At 39.7% G+C, this 22,822-nt stretch overlaps 1 protein-coding gene across 1 annotated transcript in view; it reads left to right on the top strand.

Annotated features, from left to right (window-relative positions):
- Positions 1–22,822, top strand: part of SYNE1 (spectrin repeat containing nuclear envelope protein 1) — a 513,156-nt gene that overhangs the window by 379,250 nt on the left and 111,084 nt on the right. The window contains 9 exon segments of the mRNA XM_073627830.1: positions 202–402; positions 2,160–2,333; positions 7,674–7,805; positions 9,276–9,472; positions 10,507–10,639; positions 13,978–14,160; positions 15,495–15,644; positions 18,070–18,246; positions 20,710–20,865. Coding sequence (XP_073483931.1) covers positions 202–402; positions 2,160–2,333; positions 7,674–7,805; positions 9,276–9,472; positions 10,507–10,639; positions 13,978–14,160; positions 15,495–15,644; positions 18,070–18,246; positions 20,710–20,865 — 1,503 coding nt within the window.

Raw genomic sequence — 22,822 nt, 5'->3', positions numbered from 1 at the left:
AAGTCCGCCGGAAAAGTCCGCCGGCGCCTACACACGGGCGGATTGTCCGGCACACTCTGGTCCGCCGGACCAAGTATGCCGGAAAGTCCGACCGTGTGTACGCGGCATTAGCTACACAAACTGCCCAGCCAGTGCTCAACAAGTCGTAATTAGCGGTCTTTGTTAAATTGATAGATCTTGTTTTCTATTTCCTTGTTGTAGGACACGTATGATGAATTGATGATGATAATCAACTCAAGAAGAGGTGGGCTAAATCAGAACCTAGCTCTAAAGAGTCAGTATGAAAGAGCTCTGCAAGACCTGTCTGACTTGATTGAAACAGGAGAGGAGAAGATGTCTGGAGGACAGAAATGCATTGTCTCCTCTAGAGAAGAGGTCCACAATATGCTTCAGAAGCACAAGGTAAGTGTATGTAAATTGCCAAGTACAGATATAAGGCTTGCATTACTCAAGTTCCTCTGCTTGAATTGTAAGTAGATCTGCACCCATGTAAAGCTAAATCCTGATAATGGTAGAATTACCACATTGCATATGTGAAGTGAAATGGTATAGACCCAGATAGCTGGTGATCAGAAATAGAAACAGAGAAAATTGTTACACAACTCCAGTCACTTTCTCAGGCGCTGGGTTTACATTAGAGATTAGAAGACTGGAAGGCTGTCAGCACACTGCTAGGAGGGAGGGAGCAGAGGGTACTAAGCTGGCTTAGGCATTATGCACACTGGCACTGCCAAGCCTGCATTTACATGCATTTAGAGGACTGTTTTAAATGTATATACACTGTAAAAGGTCCCAATAACACCTGGTTTAGGTGCAGTCAGTTTAGCTGCATTTATAGAAAATAGAATTCTGTTCATCTAGCATGTAGACACAACTAAATATGTCTAAACACAATTGAATCTACTTTGAAACAGGAACATCTAAAAACAAATGATCTGGAAAGCATTCAAATTGTTTAAACTTCCCAGAAAATATCTCCTACATTTAGAAAAGCTAAATGCAGGAGTGCCAATGTGAATGAGGCCTTAGCAATATATTTTTTTAGATTATATCAAAAATTACAAAGACATTAACAGAGTGAAAAAGCCAGTGCATTAAAAAAAAAACCCACAAGTATTATAGGCGACGAGGTAGGAGGGGAATAAATCCTCCCGCTGCTCATATAACAATACTAACCCAGTGCAGGTCTGAAAAGTGTACCAAATAGAATTCAACAAATAATGTATAAAACAGGTTCTTTATAGAATATAAAAAGAAAAAAAAGCCTGTTCGGTCCGTGATATGCCTAGCAGCAATAGAATACTCCTTATATAAGAAGATTAAAAGAGAAATTTGAAAAAGGCAATAAGTTATAGTTCATAAAGCAAAAAATGATATACCTGCTCAGGTGCATCAAAGTCCCAAGCAAAATTTGAAAAATAATTATGTAATTATAAAAATAAAAGAGAAAAAAAAAGAAAGAAAGAAAAAAAGTGAATGAGACCTTAGATTAGAACTTCAGTGATTCTTCTGGGAATCAAAGGATGAATTGCTCCACAGTGTCTGCAGCTATAGAGATCGGTGTGGGCTTATTTTAAGGCTCCCATATTCCCTTATTGCTTTTTAGAATATATAAATATTTGACTGTCCACAGCCTGATAAAGTTGCACTTTAGGAATTCAGATTTGATGTTTGATTGATGTTTTACTGTATTTGCCTTGCTTTAAATACATCTCCATAAATACTGGTGAAGTGTCTAGTAAGAATATTAAAAGAAAGGGTTCGTGGACATGGCAGATTAGGGCCATACACTATCCAGATCAGGATTATTGTGGGTGCAACCTATACAAATCAATGACAGGCTGGCTGGCTGGCTCTACAAATATCAGTCAGGGTTGTAGTTTTCTTCAGCTAATATATTTTTGTTCAATATGATTTTTTTATAGTAAAACTAAGTCTGAACATCTGTGCACATTTGTAATCAACAAAGGTAGGAAGGTCTGCTGCAAGATCAAATACAGTTCCTGCAATGCCTAACAACTTCAGAGTCCGCTAACGATAACACTGTTTTATTGTGGATGAATAATAATATTGTCAAACATATGAGTTTGGGCCAAATATCATTTGCAAATGGAAAGATCACTTTTATATTCATTACGAATACATGGAATATTTTCCAGGAGTATTTCCAAGGCTTGGAGTCACACATGATCCTCACTGAAACACTTTTCCGGAAAATCAGCAGCTATACTTCTCCTAGGGAGACTCAGCAACACTCAGATTTGATGGCGAGAGCATCTGCTGTACTGAAACAAGCTCACAAGAGAGGAGTAGAGCTGGAATACATACTAGAGGTAAGGCTAAAACCCTTTCTACATGAATGATTCATATGTATATAGCACACAGTACTTAGCAACTTCGATTGTTATTATGTTATTTGACTGACCTCACAAAACAGTAAAAGGGATATGTGCATATGTATTGATTACAAAATATCTATTGATCACCAAACTACATGGATATTAGACATAAATATTTTAAATACAAAATTGTCCTGTTTTAACTTTCTCTGTGTTTTCAAGTGCCAATGACTTATGCCCTGTACACACGATCGGACATTGATCGGACATTCCGACAACAAAACCCATGGATTTTTTCTGACGGATGTTGGCTCAAACTTGTCTTGCATACACACGGTCACACAAAGTTGTTGGAAAATCCAATTGTTCTGAACGTGGTGACGTAAAACACGTACGTCGGGACTATAAACGGGGCAGTAGCCAATAGCTTTCGTCTCTTAATTTATACTGAGCATGCGTGGCACTTTGTGCGTTGGATTTGTGTACACACGATCGGAATTTCCGACAACAGATTTTGTTGTCGGAAAATTTTATAGCCTGCTCTCAAACTTTGTGTTTCGGAAATTCCGATGGAAAATGTGTGATGGAGCCTACACGCGGTCGGAATTTCCGACAACAAGGTCCTATCACACATTTTCCGTCGGAAAATCCAACCGTGTGTACAGGGCATAAGGATGTGTGATATTTCATTTCCATAGACTTGCATGGGTGTAATAAGTACTGAAGTACTGTTTTGTTTTTGGTAGAGTGGATCAGAGTTTAATCCACCAGTGGGTATTAAAAACAAGACCATGATAAAGAAAGCAGCACCCACCCCTGGCATTATTGTACACTCTTTTGCTTTGCTATTGAGTTAAGCTTCTGGAGTCATTAAATGAAGTGTGTGCTCTGTGTGTTGTTGTGGCTAGTCCAGCAGAGAGTGCATTATGTTGATATAGATCATTCACTGTTTAGCAGATTCCCCGTAGGAATATACAGAGAGCTCACAACTTCCAGTGACAGCGGTACAATGCTGGAAGGTGAAGGAGATCTCCCTACCAGGGTGCTGGTAAAGACTTAGTGGGTGGATTAGAACTTGCTCTCACTCCATCCATTTGGAAAATGACGTTATGAGTTTAGTTATGCTTTCTCAAAAAAAAATGGATATGTTAAACTCTAAAGAGAACACAAGAAAAAGCTTCATGACTAAGAGTGTCTGCAAAATTAAAATTGTCATATCATTTAGTCCGATTCATACTTTCTGTTATCTATACTTCCTATAATATAACAATAGTAACATTAATTGGCAACAAGGGCAGTTGTTCCTACAGATATTAAACATCACAAGGCTCAATTCTCAGTATACAACTGTATTTTTGCAGTCAATGTACTAACTTTAGATTGCTTTTAGTAAAAGCAAAATTAAGTATTATTAATGGTTTAATACTCCATGAATTGCACCCATCTGCTACTTTCATGCCCAGAAGTCATGCATACTTTTCTAAGGCAATTCCGAATGAGGAACATTCATATTTAAATTATGTGCATAATGTTGGTAATCTGGGCTAAACTGGGATTTGCAAATAGTGCCAACAAAACTGTATCTATATTCCCTCCTTGGCACTGACCGTTTTCCCTTGTTACATTCAGTTAACTAAAGGCAAAACATTCAAGGTCATTGTTAGGCTTTCTAGCTTATCAGCATGAGGAAATATAATGGGAAATCTTTGTTTTTTCTTTTTTATTATTATACAGTACTTACTGTACAAAATTATGACCTAAGGACAAGCTGAACTTTTAGTTTAAATCAGCTAAATACATTTCTGCTGCATCAAAATGTGTGCAACGTCTGATGCCGCGTACACATGAGCGGACTTTACGGCAGACTTTGCCCGGCGGACTTTTCAACAGACTTTACGACAGACTTTCTGAATGAACGGACTTGCCTACACACAAACAACCAAAGTCCGTCAAATTCGTACGTGATGACGTACGACCGGACTAAAATAAGGAAGTTCATAGCCAGTAGCCAATAGCTGCCCTAGCGTGGCTTTTTGTCCGTCAAACTAGCATACAGACGAGCGGACTTTTCAACCGGACTCGAGTCCATCGGATAGATTTGAAACCTGTTTCAAATCTAAGTCCGTCCAACTTTTGAGAAAACAAAGTCCGCTGGAGTCCACACACGATCGAATTGTCCGACGAAATCCCGTCCATCGGGCAAAGTCTGCCGTAAAGTCCGCTTGTGTGTACGCGGCATTACAGTTGGTTTTCTTTAAAAAGAAAAAAAAACAAAACAGCCACAGCCTAAATGGAAAAGCCTGTTCCCTACCAGCATGCTGTAAAGATGCACCCTTGCTGTCTGTGCAGAAGCAATGGTCTCTTTGCAGAGGTCCGACACGTCCCTTTCTGGGTCAGACCTATACCTCTGAAATCTACAGATTTCATGATCCCTGCTGATTGTAGAGCTCTAGTACTAACAGCATGGGCTGCCTGACTGTTGAAAATGTATTTAGCTGAACAGAAAGTTTAATTAAGCTCTGGAAACCTTTTTTGAGTAATCACAGGATTGCCATTGCTTGCTCCATACTGAAAATGCTTTTTGCCCAGCTTTTTGTTGCCTCACTAACATTGGTGCCTTCTAAATCACTAAGACGTGTTTGTTCTGAATCAGCAAGTCAATGTACTGTAAGAAGAGGGTAAGAAACATAGCCAGGCAAATGTGAAGCAGTAAGCAGTAGAAGCCTCCATGTTACCCTCATTACAGGTTTTTCCTAAAATATTTTTGATTGTATTTTAGGAAATTACTGATTACAGATGTACTTTAAAGTGGAACCACGCTGTATCTGAGCACCACAAAGCAAAAATAATGTGGTTTTATTATTCAAAGCAAACTTCCCCATCCCAAATCAATATTAATGTGGTTTTAATATTCAAAGTAAACTCCCCCGTCTATCAATGTCTCCATGCTTTATTTTGCTGAGAAATCACTTTGAAAAACACTTCCCTAGCATCTCTGACCATGGCCATCTTGAGTAAGGGCAGATAATTCATGTAGTATTTACTTCTTGGAATCCATCTGCACTTAGCTCAAGCACGCAGGCAGGAGGGTGTGCTTAGCTAAGAAAACCCCTCCTAAAGACTCATGGGATGTATGATATTATTTACCTAGGCATGGAAACCAGGAAGTAGCTGAAGAAATGTTTAAAAAAAAAAAAAAACATTTAAAGCAAGTACATGTATTTTCCCATCTATTTACTAATGCTAGCAGCATAAGGATTAAAAATACTTGATTGAGAGAGTGAAGTTACACTTTAACTGTGTGGTAGAGCGTCAACCACATAGCTAGAAACAGTCTTGGCATATTGATTCACGTGATTTGGGACATACCAAGGTACTCTAAAATGTACAAAAGTAAATGTACAAAATAAAACCCATTGATTCTGTTTTTTCCTTCTGGAGTCAGCTCTTAAACCATATATGTTCAGCCATTTTTTCTTAGTTTTGGGGGTTTTTAGAGTTGTGAAAGTGTTAACCCCTGTTACTATTTAAATTCTAATAGGGGTATCATTAGAGAGATTTCCCCTCGCTTCTCTTTTAATTATTTGTATTGTTTTGTTTTCATGGAATAACATAATGAAAACATTATACAAAATGTTCATATGAAGGTAGAGAGAAACATTCTTACATTTACACAAGATAAGGGACCGTAATCCCGCTATGGAAACGTTTTCCTATCATTACCAATGGGGGTGGGGCGTCCCGGAGACCAAGTCTCCCTGGGGTATGGAGGCTTGGAGAGGGGGCACTCATTAGGGTCCTCTCTTTTTATCCTGATGTCAAGTTTTACCAGAGTGGAAGTGAGCGTAAGACCCCATACACACTATCCAACTTTTGTTGTCAGATTTCCTTTAGATTTACCAAAAACCATGTAGTGCAAGGGCCTGCCTGATTGCATACAGATTGAAACTCTTAAGGTTTCACCTCATATTATATGGTTTTGGTAAATCTGAAGGAAAAAATCTACAGAGAATTGTATAATGTCTATCCAGCTTTACTCTCCAACATCACAGGGAGAAATTAAAATGCTTTTCTTTAGGAGAGTGGAGGACGGCTTCCTGTCACTTCCTGTTTGGTAAAACCAGGGCTTTTTTTCAGCGGGAACGCGGGGGAACGCAGTTCCGGCACCACCAGCACTGAATGTATGTAATAGCATGGAGTGTGGGGTGTGCTGGAGGGTCTATTGATGTTGGCTGCTGGGGGATCTATTGTGGTGGGGATCTGATTTTGTGTGAGGATCTATTGTTGCTGATGGGGAATCTATTGTTGCTGGGGGGTCTTATGTTGCTGGAAGGGATCTACTGTTGAGGGAGAGGTCTATTTTTACTGGCTACTGGAGGATCTATTGATGCTGGCTGTTGGAAGATCTGTTGTTGCTGCGGGGGGGATCTATTGCTGGGATTCTATTGTTGCTGACTGCAGGGGATCTATTTTACTGCTTTTCTTTTTATCATCAGCATGTTCCATATAAATGATTTAGCACCACAAAACGATACTTGGTTCTGTATTCTCTAAAAGGGGCAGTACTGGTAGGTGGGTAGGGGGTGGAATAAAGGGACGGTGGTCAGCGGTGGGTAGGGGGCGGAGACCATGGGTGACTCAGATGGGGGGAGTTCCTGCACCTATTCTCTGAGAAAGAAAACCCCGGGTAAAACTATTATCAGCACGTCAGGAAGTGTGAGAAAATCCTTCCCATTGGACTCACGCCATCAGTAAAAAGCCAAAAAGCCTTCTAATCATTCCCTACACTATTTAGAACTAGGATAAAAAGTTTGTGTCTTGACTTATGTCCTAATGTTTGCTTTTGGTACAGACTTTCTATGGGTCTTTACTTAAATATAAAACTTTTTTTATTTTAAGAATTTATCTGCATAACATTGAGATATGGTAAATAAGATTCCTGAAAGTGTATCTTTTGAGGAGAGGATGGGAATTTGGGATTCATTTAATGTCGATCATGTAATCATTGCTGAGGCATTAGTCATTGGATCTCTGCTGATAGGGAGAATCACTGTTTAGGTTGAGCCGCTGACTGGCCAGCTCTACCTGAATGTCAATTCTCTTAGAATAGTAGGCATAAACCATATCGGCAATGGACATGTCTCCAAATTGATCAAGTATTTATTTACTTAGGGAACATAGATACCTGTTTTTTTTTTTCTGTCAATGATACATTTTTTATAACACTTAGGTGTGTTATTCCCTTTCATAACTGTGACTATGTCAGGTTATTTACTTTAATTGTTTTAAACTGTATGTGTTATATGGTGTTTTCTGTATTGCAAAAATCTCTAGACATGGATGCAATTGGATGAAAAATATCAAGACCTAAGCAGGCAGCTGGAGACAATTGAGAGCAACATACCTATTGTGGGGCTTGTGGAAGAATCAGAAGAAAGACTAAAAGAAAGAATTCAGTTGTATCAGGTACTGTGAAATATATTTTATCATCACCAAGTAATTAAATGTATAAAATGAATCACATTTAATTCAGGTTGCCTCTTTTTTCACAATCTCTCTGTTTCTTTGGTTATGATCTACCTTTTAATATTCATTTTCATATATTCTCCAAGCCTGGTGTTGTTTTGTTGATAACATAGTATAAAGAACACATCTGGATAAGCTGCCTCTTGTAGTTGCGGAGCCTCTGAAAGATATGTGGTAGCTCCGGACCAATAAAAAAGCTTGTAGTGCCACTCCAAGAAAGAGGAAACGTTTTCTCCCCCTGGTCCTCGGATGTGGGGGTGTTGGCGTCCAAACAAACTTATCCAGCAGTAATGATATTAAACATCCAGGACACTACCCTCCTGATCCGATACATGTTTAGTGTTAGGTGGCCTTAGCCAGCGCTACTCAGCCAGCACTAACTACGCCCTATGCCACGCTTCATTCCACCTAAGTCATAGGGTCGGTGAGCGGCATCCTGGATGCTTAGCTCCGGACCAATAGCCTTGAGAATTTGTTCTGGTGTCAAATAAGGGGTTGGTGTAAGGCCTCATTCACAGGGGCAGACTGATCCATGCACCCGTGTGAAAGGCCATCTTCACCCGTGCAGGATGCACAGGTGTTCCATGCAAATGCACGTAGGCAGTCTGTTCAAATCAATAACAGGCGACCTCACCAGACAGACTAAAATCTGATCCATGCTTTGGGCCCACGCTGATGTACAATCCAGGACGTTCTTGAAGATACATACAGGTCAATGCAGCTGACCACCTGTCTTTGATTTGAACAGGCAGACTGCACGCAGTTGCACAGAACACCTGTGCATCCCATCCGGGTGAAGGCGGCCCATCACATGGTGTACAGATGTGTACACTCGTGTGAATGAGGCCTAAGAGAAGGCTAAAATGGAGCCGAAAATGTCAGTGTAGCTTTACCACAGTCAGGGCTGCTCTGACTGTCTTTTCAGCACCTTTTCAGCCTTAATCTTGTGTTCATAATGAATTTTGTTGTGATACTTCAACAAAATGTTTTTTAATCGACGATCCCCAAACGCATTGACTGTATCTGATGTTCTTGTTCAATAAAGATCATAAATAAATTTCTTAGCAAGATGGCCATTTTTCTAGGCGCGCCTACCTACATATGCAGATTTTGTAGTTCCAGGACTAAAGCTCCCCAGTTGGTGGCTTGAGAACCCTGTGGCTTGCACCACTTTCTCTTATTAGTCTGATTGCTTTTGAACAAGGGTCCTGCACTTTACACCTATTTAATGGTATTTCACCTCAGTGTTTAACATTAATGTCATCATTGATTTATTTTGTTTGTCATTTGTGTTAAAAATACAGCATCTAAATGGGGCTCACGGTCCAATAGTGGTTGTTACTGATCTGTTTTGATTTTGACAATTGTTAGTTAGCTAACTAACCAGTTCTCATTGATTGTTCTTTACAGTGCTTTAAGTCCAGCTTGGCAGAGTACCAACCAGGACTTTACCAGGTCTTGGAAGATGGGAAGAGATTGCTGATGTCAATCAATTGCTCAGAGCTAGAGAGCTCATTGAATCAGCTAGGAGAGCAATGGCTGAACAGCACCAGCAAGGTTTCCAGGGAATTGAACCGACTGGAGAATATCCTCAAACACTGGACAAGGTATCACAAGATTACTGGGATGCCCAATAGGACCTAGCACCAAAACGAAATGATTATTAGTGACACATTTGTATTATTTTAAGGAACAGATTTTCCCAATGCATATGGATTAAAAATATGAAAATTAGTCTGAAGCTCTACTCTAACTGTTTTATTGCCATGGATGTAAAGGTTAGGTCAGAACAGAACTACTTGAATTAGGCCAACTTAGTAACCCTTATGTCCACTGTGTTTTCAAAGGCTGTACATTTATGGCTGCTTCAGTGACCAAATACTGACAGACATATGGTGCTCGAGATTGCTTGCCAAAAAGCTGCTCATTACATTCATTCATACAATTTGCAACACTTTCCTGGAGTGTAAACAAAACCACAGTGGCCAGCAAATGGCTGTAGCCACATAGGGGGGCATAGAAAACTTTATGATGTCATCACATCCATTCATAAAGTTTTCTACATTTCTCATTAGCCACTGCAGCACTGTTTACATTTTTTTCAGGATGGAAAACAGGGAGACCTTTACTCAAATTTTTACTGATCTCCTGAAAAGTAAAAATGAATTGGAAGTGCTGTATTCATGAGCACTTCTGAGTTCAGGACAATGCTAGGGGAAAAGGAGATCAAGGACTCTGTGCCTTCTAATTCTTTTTCCAGCACAAAGAACCACCTCTATCCACACTACCCATAGTCAATTGTCTCCAGTCTATCTCAGGAGTTGGGAAGAGAGGGTGGTTACACTCCTACCGGAGGTTTGGATTAGGCTGGAGCAATGGAAGATACTTTTCTGAGTTAGGAATACATACATGAAAAGAATTTTCTTTTTTTAAACCAGAGTTGAATGACACTTCAACTAATTAGCTAAACAAGCATGTTGCTGCCAAATGCAATGCAATAGTACATTTACTATATGTTCTGATGTTTTTCAGTAAATATCTCAAATCAAATCTCAGTAATTTATAAATACATTTTCCACGTAATTTAAAATACTTGTATAAAAGAACTACATTAACCATAATATTTAATTTCTCCTTCTAGATATAAAAACGAGTCAGCCGAACTTGTTCACTGGTTGCACTCTGCAATGGATAGACTGGACTTTTGGACTGAACAATCTGTTACTGTGCCTCAAGAGCTGGAGACAGTCAGAGATCATCTAAGTGCTTTCTTGGTAAATATAAATAAGATGGTTAAGGAACTCACGTAAAAGCGCCTGCATGCATGTCTACCCTATTTTGAGTCATGTGGGACCCCAAAATCCTGTGTGACAGCTGTTTAAAGGAGAAGTCCAGCCTGAGCTTTTTACACAGGAGTGCAATTCGTTTTGCACTCCTGTGACCCGTTTTCAGTGGAGCGTGGTCTACAGTCTGCTCTCCAGTGACGTCACTGCAATCAGTCGAGGCAGCGTGTCATCCCGACTTAGGAAGTCTGGATCCACCAGCTGCTTGGACTGATGGCAGTCTCAGCCTCTCAGCGAGCAGCTGAGAGGCTGAGACGGCCGCTCCCTACCACTCCACAGCTCAGCAATCCAATGAGCATGGAGGAGCAGAGCAGGAGAGATGCTGACTGACAGCCACCAGCTCTCCGCTCAGGGAGGTGAGAGAACCGAGCCATCAGCGGTGTTCGATGGCTCGGTTCTCAGTGCAGAGGTGGCAGGGGACAGATGCAGCATCAGTCTAATGCTGCGTCTACCTAGAAACAAAAAAACATACTTCTCTTTTAATCCTATGATCAGTATAGAAGCTACAATCAAACTATTAATTTACTGGTTTACTTTTTGGAATGGATAAAATGGGAGGTTGAGCCATTCTGAACTCTGATTCTTCCCTTATACATAGATTATAGTGTTATTAAACCCAAAAGCAAACATTTATATTGCAGCTCGCCATTTCTTAGATGTGATAGCTGCATTCATTTTAGGCTTTTATTTATTTTATTTGCATCTGGTGATCTAGCCAGTAATTCTGTTTATTTCAAAAGATTAAGCTTTCCAGTAAAAAGTGTTAATTACAGAGATGAGACAAATAATTTACCACTAGCAGGGGTGCTTACAATGATCGGCTTTTATTTATTTATGTAAAACATGTATCCCAAAAGGAAAAAAATGTTTTGCTGTAACTGATTATAAAATGTGATCTGGAGTTTGGCTTCAATTTGTTAGTGTATTTAAACCCCCTAGTACATCTAACACTCCCCTCCCTCCAGACTGACAATGTTGCTGTCCAAAGGTGCCCCCTGTGCTCATTTATCCAGAGTGTAGGCACTTTAATATAAGGATTGGTTTACTGGCCAGATCACCAGATGACAACAGAGGGAAAGGATGCCTAAGAAAAGAAAATTGATGTATCCACCACATCTAAGGATTGGTAACCTGCAATATATTGCATTTTTTGGTTTCGGGTTTAATACTGCTTTAAGTTAACACTTATGTAGGGATTTCATACTGAAGATAGGGAGTAAATGTTTCTCATACTGAAAATATGGAGTAAATGGATACAAGGTACTCCATGGAACTTTGTGAGCTCTAAGGCCCCTTTCACACACGTGGATGTAAACGGATCATTAGCCATTTACATCAGTTTACATCTGGATCAGTGAACATCTGTTTTTTTAAACTGATCAAAGCCCTATTTTTGTTCCATTAAAAAAACAGATCGTCCGTTTTTGCATCCTTTTTTGCATTGGTAGTGGATGTAAAAAAACTGATGAGAAACTGGTGAGCAACTAATGAGCAGCTGATGAGACACTGATAAGAAGGTGATGTAAACTTCATCCATTTTTTCTTTGAAAAAATGTGACTGAACTGCTGAAATGAACGGTCCGCGGGTGTGAAGGGGCTTAAGGCTAGATTTAAACTAGAATGTGGTTCCTGGAAACCCACGATATGTGCACATTTCCCGCACCACGTTCAAAACGCATTGCTGTAGCGATCTGCTGCAGGTGTCAAAGTTAATGACACCCCAAAGGCAGGTAGCAAACATAGTGCCTTTTCCTGCATCGGATCCAGTTGCAGTGCGATTCCAAAAGTAGTGCATGCACTACTTTTGTGTAAAGCAGTGCAATTCAAGCTCATTCAAAATGAATAGTCTCAAATCGCACCGCACTGAATGGAATGTGAATCGAACAGAAACATGCAGTGCGTTCCTGTGCGATTCATAATGTGAATTGGGACCTAATGTGTTTTTTGTAGCAGTGAAAAGGTACCATTACATGATACCCAGCTACAGTGGTTGGGAATGAAATTTGGGTTCACTGTTAGTATGGGTTTGCAAGTCAAAAGAGCCAATGATTTGAAGTGTTGCATAACCAACCCCCTTACTATAAAAGAGTGGGCTCACGGCAGCCATGTTATCATAGTGTGTGGAAGCTGTTTTTCTGTGTAGGGAACATAGACATTTTGTCATTTCTGTTTGTATATTTATTTATATTCATGTTCGCATTGGTAAATGTAACCCATAGTGGTGCCCAGCTTCCCATACCTATTGTTTGCAATAGCTTGCCTTATAGCCCTACAAATAATCAGAATTGAATAACCAAATTCACCCCACAGACTTCACCACAAATGAGCAAATGCAAATTTGAAACATGATTTGCGAAGCTGTTAGTGAACTAATTTCAGCCCTAATATTTGTATACCGAATATTTTCATGCAGATCCAAGCATTAAATAACAGAACCAGATAGAATTATCCAAGTTTGTGGACAGATCATTTTTTGAATACCTTTATTGTGCTGACACACATGATTATAAATGCTTTAAAAAAATGCTGACACACAAGATTATATGAGCATTTAAAAAAATCAATACTGTCTCTACACTGCCATATACAAATTTTTTTCACAGACATTGCAAAAACAAAAAATTAAAGCCTGCTGGTCATAAGCCTTGTGTCTTGTTCGGTCTTCCTGTGTTATCTCAAGGAGCCTAATCAGTCATCCTAGTTCCTACTTTGGACTACAGAGCACTTACTCTCTATGTTGTAGAGATGAGGACAGAAGGGTGGGACTCATTAGTGTAGCAAAAGACAACTGAGCAGGACTGACACCATTTCTTGTGCTTTCGGTCCATAAATTCTTGTGTATTTTCTGAAAAACAAGAGATTAGTAGCATTTTGACTGGTCAACGGGTATTGTAGTTATTTTACAGAGTCTTCAAAGGGATGAAGTTTGGGAAAATGTACATGTATTGCAGAGATGTACTGCCTTTGTTAACATGAGAAGCGTCAAAAAAATGCTAACTACCTGGCTGCCCCAGAACAAGCATGCAGCAACTAAAATGAGAACTCCTGATTTGCATGCTTCATGGTCAATGATCCAGAAAGTACCTAAGAAATTGGATCATTATGATAACCTGGCAACTAGTATTTTCAGAAAGGGGTCTACTATAGACGTCTTCTTATTCTTTAGGTTTCCTTTAATTGTTAACATCTTCATAAGTAGTTTAGGAATTGAACTTTGATATGAAGGAAGTAAATGATCTCATCTTGACATACGTTTTACATTGTCTTAGGAATTCTCCAAAGAGGTTGATGCCAAATCTTCTCTGAAGTCATCAGTGCTGAGCACTGGAAACCAGCTGCTTCGTCTGAAGAAAGTGGATACAGCAGCACTTCGTTCTGAACTGGCAAAGATAGATAATCAGTGGACAGAGCTCCTCACTCATATCCCCGTAGTACAAGAAAAGCTTCATCAGGTAAGATAGGACAGTGTGATGATGTCACTAAATAATAAATTATTACATTTTCCTGGCTTTAAAGTGACCCTTTCCTTTGTCCAAGCAGGACTGAGTAAGGGGGTCATCTAATATTCCTCACTTCCTTTCTTTGCTCCCACGCCACTCCTATGGCTTCTGGGAATGGGGAAAGAGTGCCTCATCTAACCTTCAAATCAATTTACACAGGGCTATGAACTTCTTCCCCACACTCATATGATAATGCTGGGCCAATCACAAGGCACCAGTGCTGTCACAATGCTGGGCCAATCACAAGGCACCAGTGCTGTCACAAGGAAGAAGGGGAAGGTAGTGAGTCACATGCTCACCTATAACTCAATATCCAGACCTGTACCTGCTGGGTATTTAACTTTGTTCCAAGTGTCTGAACAGAGTGTGTGTGGGGGGGTAGCAAGAATATGATGAGCATATGCTGTTGGAGGGTGATGATAGACCTTCCTAATTAGCTATGGGTGCACAAAGGAAAGGGTTGTTTTAAGGAAGCCTGTGCTGAGAAACGGTACACAGCGTTCACAGGCCCCAGCTGCCACATAAATAGAGGGGTGGGTTTATTAAAGGCAAATAGACTATGCACTTTGCAAGTGTAGTTACACTTTTCTAGTGCAGTAAATCCAGAACTTAGTAAATGAGTGGAAACTCTGTTGACTTCCATCATCCAAACATGTGCGAGGAAAAATTTTTTTTTTTTTTTCTCATTTTCCTTGCATGTGATTGGGTATTCTTTGCAAAGTGAAGCTTTGTCTTATTTACTAAGCTGTGGAGCAACTGCACTTACAAAGTGCACAGCCTACTTGCCTTTAGTAAATCCACCCCATTGTGCCCACATCAGTTTATTGCATGCTATGGCCTTGTCAGTTTTCTCCCATTCCTGCATGCCCAGAGGAAAGGATGACATTCAGTGAATCATTTTACTTTTTGAAAATACATTATTATGTGTAATTATGTGAGTGAATACAATCTTTTTAAACATGAAGGCTTGTAATTATATACAGTATATGTCAGTAAACATACTGTAAATGAATGTATGCTCTATAGAGGCCAACCTAGAAGTGATGATAGAGGTAAACTTGGAAATGCTGTGTTAATGTAATCATTTTCTTTCCTGTTCCTTTTTCTTTTGCCTTCCTTTCCCGCTTTTTCCTTAGCCTTTTCTCTCATGTTTCCTTCCTTCTCTTCTTTCCCCTAACTTCCTTTTTCATTTGTTCCTCCCTTTTTTCCTTTACAGTTCCACAATTATTCTATGTCCAATCTGCCATTATATGTTATGTGATGTCGAAACTTTTTTTAATTTTTAGCTGCAGATGGACAAGCTTCCTTCACGCCATGCCATTACTGAAGTCATGACTTGGATTTCCCTGATGGAAAATGTAATTAAGGAAGATGAACAGAACATCAGGAATGTTGTAGGATGTGAAGCTATTCAGGAATATCTGCTGAAATACAAGGTAATGTTAAAACACAGAGGGGGCATCAAAACACTTTTCCACTGAACCGTGTTACTAATCGTTATATTGAGTGGCATTATTTATTCTCACTAAATGGATAATATTGAAAGAATAATATCTTTATACTTTGTTCCTTGAGAAGTCAAAATTGTCCTACAATGTTGGTAAATCATCTCAAATACAAAGGCAACTGTTATTGGAATTTTCACAATAATTCTTGTTTCAAATAAATCACTGTTTGTTAGTGCAATCATTTCCTGTTTGCACCTGGTCACCTTGTTTTGTAATTTCCTTTGTTTTATATGAAACCCGCACATGGCTCAAGTATTACAATAGAACTCCAGACAATATTTATAGTCAGTGATAGGACCTGCATACATTCCCTACCTCACTCCATACCTCCCAAGTTTTTGAGATGGGAATAAGAGACACCTACTAGCAAAAGTACAGTATTTAGGCATAAGACACATGCACTGCCATGCCCCCTGAAAGGAGAAATATGCATAAAAAATGATTTGTTTTAACCCAACTATATTTCTTTATACTGGCTTTTGAAATTTACAAATGCAGCAGTTTAGAAACTGGATGAAAGGTTTAGCACTGGGAAACACTTTTTTGAAAGATAAGTGCATTTTATATACAACTATATAGATCAGAACAAAATGAGGGAAAAATGGGGAGGAAAGAGGGGCATAGGGACTTTGTTCGAAATCAGGGACAGTCCCTCAAAATCAGGGACAATTGGGAGCTATGCCTTACTCTTATATCTGCAAGCATTCTCTAGGTGCATAGATCTTCTAGGTGCATAGACCTTCTCTTATTGAAACTATTTTAACCAAACCCAGCCAAATAATGGGGTCACTATAAGAAAATAAAATGGATGTTTTAGTTGCATAGTCCCTTCTCCCAATTCAGCCAGTGATTTGACAATGGGAGAGATCATCCATATGTTTTTCTCTCCATAATGCATGTTCACTGACTACATTGTGCAAGTAATATAGCCCTTTTTGAGAGCACTGGTCTTCCTTCTGCTGTGCAGGTCATTCATTACATGAGGCTGATACCAACACAGATTCAGTTACATATGCTAGTTCCATGTAAAAATGTATTTTAACTAACACATCATGCACATCAGATTATACACTCTAATGCCCCATACACACGGTCGGACTTTGTTCGGACATTCCAACAATGAAATCCTAGGATTTTTTCTGACGGATGTTGGCTCAAACTTGTCTTGCATACACACGGTCACACAAAGTTGTTGGAAAATCCGATCGTTCCAAACGCGATGACGTAAAACACCTATGTCGGGACTATAAACGGGGCAGTGGCCAATAGCTTTCATCTCTTTATTTATTCTGAGCATGCGTGGCACTTTGCCCGTCGGATTTGTGTACACACGATCGGAATTTCCGACAACGGATTTTGTTGTAGGAAAATTTTATATCCTGCTCTCAAACTTTGTGTGTCGGAAAATCCGATGGAAAATGTGTGATGGAGCCTACACACGGTCAGAATTTCCGACAACAAGGTCCTATCACACATTTTCCATCGGAAAATCCGACCGTGTGTACAGAGCATATCATATTTACATATTCTGAACAAGAAGTAATATCACTTTTCAATGCCGTGTACACACGAGCGGACTTTCGACAGACTGAACTCCGAAGGACTTTTTGATAGACTTTCGACGGAGTTCCAACGCAACGGACTTGCCTACACACGACCACACCAAAGTCCGATCGTTTCGAACGTGATGATGTACGACCGGTCTAAAATAAGGAAGTTCATAGCCAGTAGCCAATAGCTGCCCTAGCGTCAGTTTTAGTCCGTCGGACTAGCATACAGACAAACGGATTTTTCGACCGAACTCGGGTCCGTCGGAAAGATTTGAAACATGTTCCAAATCTAAAGTCCGTCTGATTTTTCTACAGTAAAGGTCCGATCAAGCCCACACACTATCGGATTGTCCGGCGGATTCGTTCCGTCGGACCTTTGCTGTCGAAAAGTCCGGTCGTGTGTACGCGCAATTAGGCTAGATTCACATTAAACTGCTGAGATGTGTTGTTTTAAAGCATGCATATTTTTTGTATGTTAATGTGCACTACGTTACACAGTCCATTTAAAATGAATACGTTGGAGGCACGTCTTTTCTAGCAGTGCATTGCACCACAACACATATTAGTGTGTTGCTGTGTGTTGTGCTGCATAGCAACTTGGTCGGGAAGGGGCATTGGATTTCCATTTAGAAAAGAAATAACATAATGTCCTTTGAGTCAGGAGATGGTAAAAACTGTTTATACAGTAGACGCTAGTGCAGGTTAGCACTATGTAAATAAAGAAAATATATACGTTTATGCCAAGGTAAACACTGTATTACCTACATTCAACAATTCAGGATATCATTTGTATTTTTTTGCAGGGATTTAAGATTGACATCAATTGTAAGCAGCTGACGGTGGACTTTGTGAATCAGTCCGTTCTCCAGATCAGCAGCCAGGATGTGGAAAGTAAGAGGAGTGACAAAACAGATTTTGCTGAGAAGCTGGGAGCCATGAACAGACGCTGGCAGATCCTTCAAGGATTGATAACAGAAAAGGTACTAATAACATACATACTTAAAGTGGAACTACACTTGATCTGAGCACCACAAACCAAGAACACTATTTAATTCATTTTTTTATTGGAAATTCACCCATTCATCCATGTCTCCATACTTTATTTTGCTGAGAAATCACTTTGAAAAACACCCCCCTAGCATTTCTTACCATGGCCACCATGAGTAAGTGCAGATGATTAATGTAGCATTTACTTCCTGGAATCTATCTGTCCTTAGCTCAGGCATGCAGACAGGAGGGCGTGCTTAGTCGGGGAAACCCCTCCTCCTCTCCTGAAGACTCCTTGGATATATAACATCATTTCCTAGGCCTGTAATCCAGGAAGTAACTGAAGAAATGTAAAACAAAAGTTTAAAACAAGTAAATATGATATACTCTCCTATCTATTTACTAATGCTAGAAGCATAAGGATTAAAATAGTTAATGTTGATTGAGAGAGCGAAGATTTGCTATTAACTTAAACTGAAATGTAAAAGGTGTTTATTATCTATTTTCATCATGGTAATATAAAATAGTTGTCAGTAGTGGTCTATTTTAAAATTATAGAGGGGCTCTAGTGAGGCCACTGACACTTTCAGAGGATGGCAAAATGGCAGCTAATTTTCATGTGTTGAAATGCATTGTGTTGAGCTAGGAAGCCCATTTAAAATAAATGAGCTGCAATGTATCTCAACACCTGAAATGTTTGGTCCTGCTGTACTTTTAACTACAAAGCACACTAAAGAGAAAGAGGTAATACATTTCGCCCCACTTGGTGTCAGTGACAGTACTAGCAACTCCCAGCATTGGTGTCAGTGGCCACAGTAATAACCTCAGCATTGGTGTGAGTGACTGCTAAATTTACCCCTAGCATTGGTGCCGGTAACTTCAATAATGCGTGTAAAAAAGGAGCCCAAGGGCCAATGTTGTGCTAAAAAAAAAAAAAAAATTAAAAGGAAATTAATATATGTGAATAAAAATACACAGCTGCCAGCACCTTAAGTCTAATACCAAAACTCAAACAGATAACATGTACAAAATAGATGCAGCGCTAGTGAAATAATTGATCGATTAAACAAGTGATGAGGAAACGAATTGTCCCATTGAAATTCAAGTCCATAGATAAAAAGGGGTTAACACCCATCCATGTGAGTAAAGGTGATAGGTTGTAGTGAAGAAAATCTTGAAAAGATCCTTCATATAAAGTGCGTCCAGCTCCGCACCCAGGTGAGACTACTGATTAAGTGGTCACGGCGATCTGGTAAGCAGATTATTTACTCCCCTTGGTGTGGAGCTGGACGCACTTTATATGAAGGATCTTTTCACGATTTTCTTCATTACAACCTATCATCTTTACTCACATGGATGGGTGTTAACACCTTTTTATTTATGGACTTGAATTTCAATGGGACTTTGCTTTAGTTTTCTCATCACTTGTTTAATTGATCAATCATTTCACTAGCGCTATTTTGTATATTTTAACTGCAATAATGCACCCAACATTGGTGGTCAGTAATAGTACTATGTAAACTCTTCATTATTGGTCAGTGGCAAATCTAGTAACCCCCCTCCCTGCATTAATGACCAGTGACAGTGTTATTTTACCCCCCACCTTGGATTTATTGGTAGTCAGTGGCAGTCCTGATAAATCACTCCTTCTGACAATTTCGGCTTCATTTCAGTGCGGGGTGCAGCACAGTAAAGCCTTAGCATACGATTATCATTTCCATCCTTTTCTTAAATACCTTCTTCAATGACTAATTCCACATAAGAGTCTAGGTGCAAATCGTACAGACATTCTATAGATGCGGCTGTTTCAAAGTCCTTTGATATGTATTTTATTAGTCAGTAGGAGTTCTCCGTGTTCCTTACCTTACTCTTACTCTAGATAACCTAATTACCTTTTACACACAAATAGTATTACGTTGTAGAGTTTATCTTTAACAGACCAGTGAAATGGCTAAATATGCATGTTAAAATATGAGCTTTTTTAATGTTACAACTAACTAACATCACTCTGGGTTAACAAAAACTGGACTACAGGTGAACAGCTGAATATCCAGCTGAAATACACTTGGAGCACAATGGGAGCATCATTTGTCTGATTTCTCTTTCACTCAGCATGTTCCCTGTCTGCACATGTGCATACAACAGAGCCTGATTGGCACCTAGTACTACCTCTTACTTTTCCATTCTAAGAGCTTCTTTGCAGGGGATGGTAGAGACTAAATTATTATGGTACTTTATTATTATTATTTATTATTATGATGGAACTTTATTATTATTATTATAATAGGAATACTCAACTGCATGAAATGTTTTGTTTTTTTTTAAACTGCCCGTAGTTCAGTTTTAAATGCAGTTGTTCATAATATGTCATGGTCTTCTTCAATTCTTCAAAGAAAATTGTAATGCCATATGTTATGATTACTGCCCACAGTGTTCATATTTGTATTTCTCTACAGATTCAGCTGCTAGAGGGATTGCTGGAATCTTGGACAGAATATAGGTTCAACGTGCAGAGTCTAAAATCTTGGTTTGAGAAACAAGAAAAGAAACTGCATAAATATCAGAGCATCGGAGATCAAGCTTCAGTCCAGAACAGCTTAAAAGATTGCCAGGTCAGCTATTATATGTTATCTTTTTGTATATTAACTATCAATTATAAGATGCATATTAAGGGACCCTTACAAATGTACAGCATTAGAACGTTGCTTGTGTCTGCACCTGATATACAAAATTATTAATATGTAACAGTGTTTACATATCAAGGGCTGCTCTTACATTTGTGCTCTTTTCACACTATTGCATTGGGGAGACAAATGAAACTCACTGTAGTGCAATTTGGTGCCATTCAGTTGTAAACCATCTGTACGTTGTGGTGTGCTGTGTTAAAAAAATGCTGAGTCAAAATGAATGCTCACAATACTGCATGTTAACACGCATGCTGTCACACATCGCAGTGCAGCAGAAAATGGACCACTCCTCTCACACAAGCAGCAGCCTGGGTCTCCAGTGGTTTGACTTGTCCCTCTAAATACTGCTCCAATCAACAGTGCTTAAAGTGTTACTAAACCCAGTAATATGAAAATAGTTCCTCTGCCCCCCCCCCCACAATGCCCACAGCTTATAAATCTTCTTTTTACATTAAAATACTGCCACTATATACCTTTTTTGCTGATTTGTATACCATGGTCACATGATAAACTGCACAGTTTGTCCAGTGCTGAGTTTTCAGGTAGGAGGAGATTTCCACTACAGCCTGTATACACGCCCACATGTGTGATGTCAATATCATGTGACCTGAACAGTTCAACTGAAACAGGAAATGTTCTCTCCAGCAATAGAGACTAAACTGAGCATGTGCATGATGGCTACCCTCATTGTATTATATGGCCTTGCCAAGATAGACAGTGCAAGAGGGAAGGATCTGTCCATATAGTGTCAAAGAGCCTTTTTACACAATGCAGAGAATTAACCATTTAAGTTCCACAGTGAGTATAACAAGCATGCTATTCTGCATATACAGACAGATTTTACTGTTTTGGGTTTAGTAAAAACTTTAACCACTTCCCTACCCGCCCATAGTCATATGACGTCCACAGATGGGATCTCCCATCCTGGGTGGACGTCATATGACGTCCTGGGATTCCCGGCCGTCTAGGGGGCGCGCGCGCGCCCGCCGCGTTCCTCGAGACCCGGTGCGTGTGCCCCTGCTCAGCGGGAATCAGCAGAGCGATCCCCAGCTGAGCAAGCGAAGTCCGCCAAATGGATGTGAAAGGGGCCTTTTGCAGAGAATGCATTAAGATAAAAAAACTTTTAAACTTTAGAACCACTATAAGTGGCATTAGCATAGGAATTTTAACACAGCTGTAGCAAGAATTTAACATATACAGTGCCTGTGGTTGGATGCACAGGTCGAAGCAAAAAGTTGCCAGCCTATACAAAACTATGACAGACTGACAGTGGGGTTGGTTTGCTAAAACTGGAGCTCTCAGAATCTAGTGCAGCTGTAAATAGCAGTCAATTAGCTTTTAATTTCAGCTCATTCAATTAAGTTTTGCAAATAAAATCTGGAAACTGATTGGTTTCTTTGCAGAGCTGCACCGGATTTTGCATGCTATCATTTTAGTAAATCTCCCCCAGAGTGTTTGCAGCTGTTCACAGCTGCCTACGGATGTTCAGATGTAAATGCACATGGACGCTTACCTGTGGTTATAAAAAGATGCTTGCCTGTGGTTAGGGACTCACTTTGTGTCCATCTGTCCCTAACCACAGACAATTGCTCTATATGCAGATACATGTGAATACCCGCAGACAGCTGTGGGTGTTGTCAGCCTGTCATTGCTTTATACAAGCTATCTGCATCCACCTGTCAATCTAGCCACAGGTGTAAGTTGGAGTTTTGCCACAGCTGTGACACAAATCCTGCGCGAATGAGGCTTTAACTGACATTTTTTTCCCAGTGGAATAATATTGAATCCAAATGGCAAATTTCACTGAAATGACAATAATGACAGATAAAGTAAGGTCACATTGCGAATGTGGTCACATTTACACTGGCATTATGGCTCGTAC

This window comes from Aquarana catesbeiana, linkage group LG04 (assembly GCF_042186555.1).
Source record: "Aquarana catesbeiana isolate 2022-GZ linkage group LG04, ASM4218655v1, whole genome shotgun sequence".
In the NCBI taxonomy this organism is placed as follows: domain Eukaryota; kingdom Metazoa; phylum Chordata; class Amphibia; order Anura; family Ranidae; genus Aquarana; species Aquarana catesbeiana.
The sequence above is the reverse complement of the archived record's forward strand: the minus strand, read 5'-3'. Positions and strand labels throughout refer to the sequence as shown.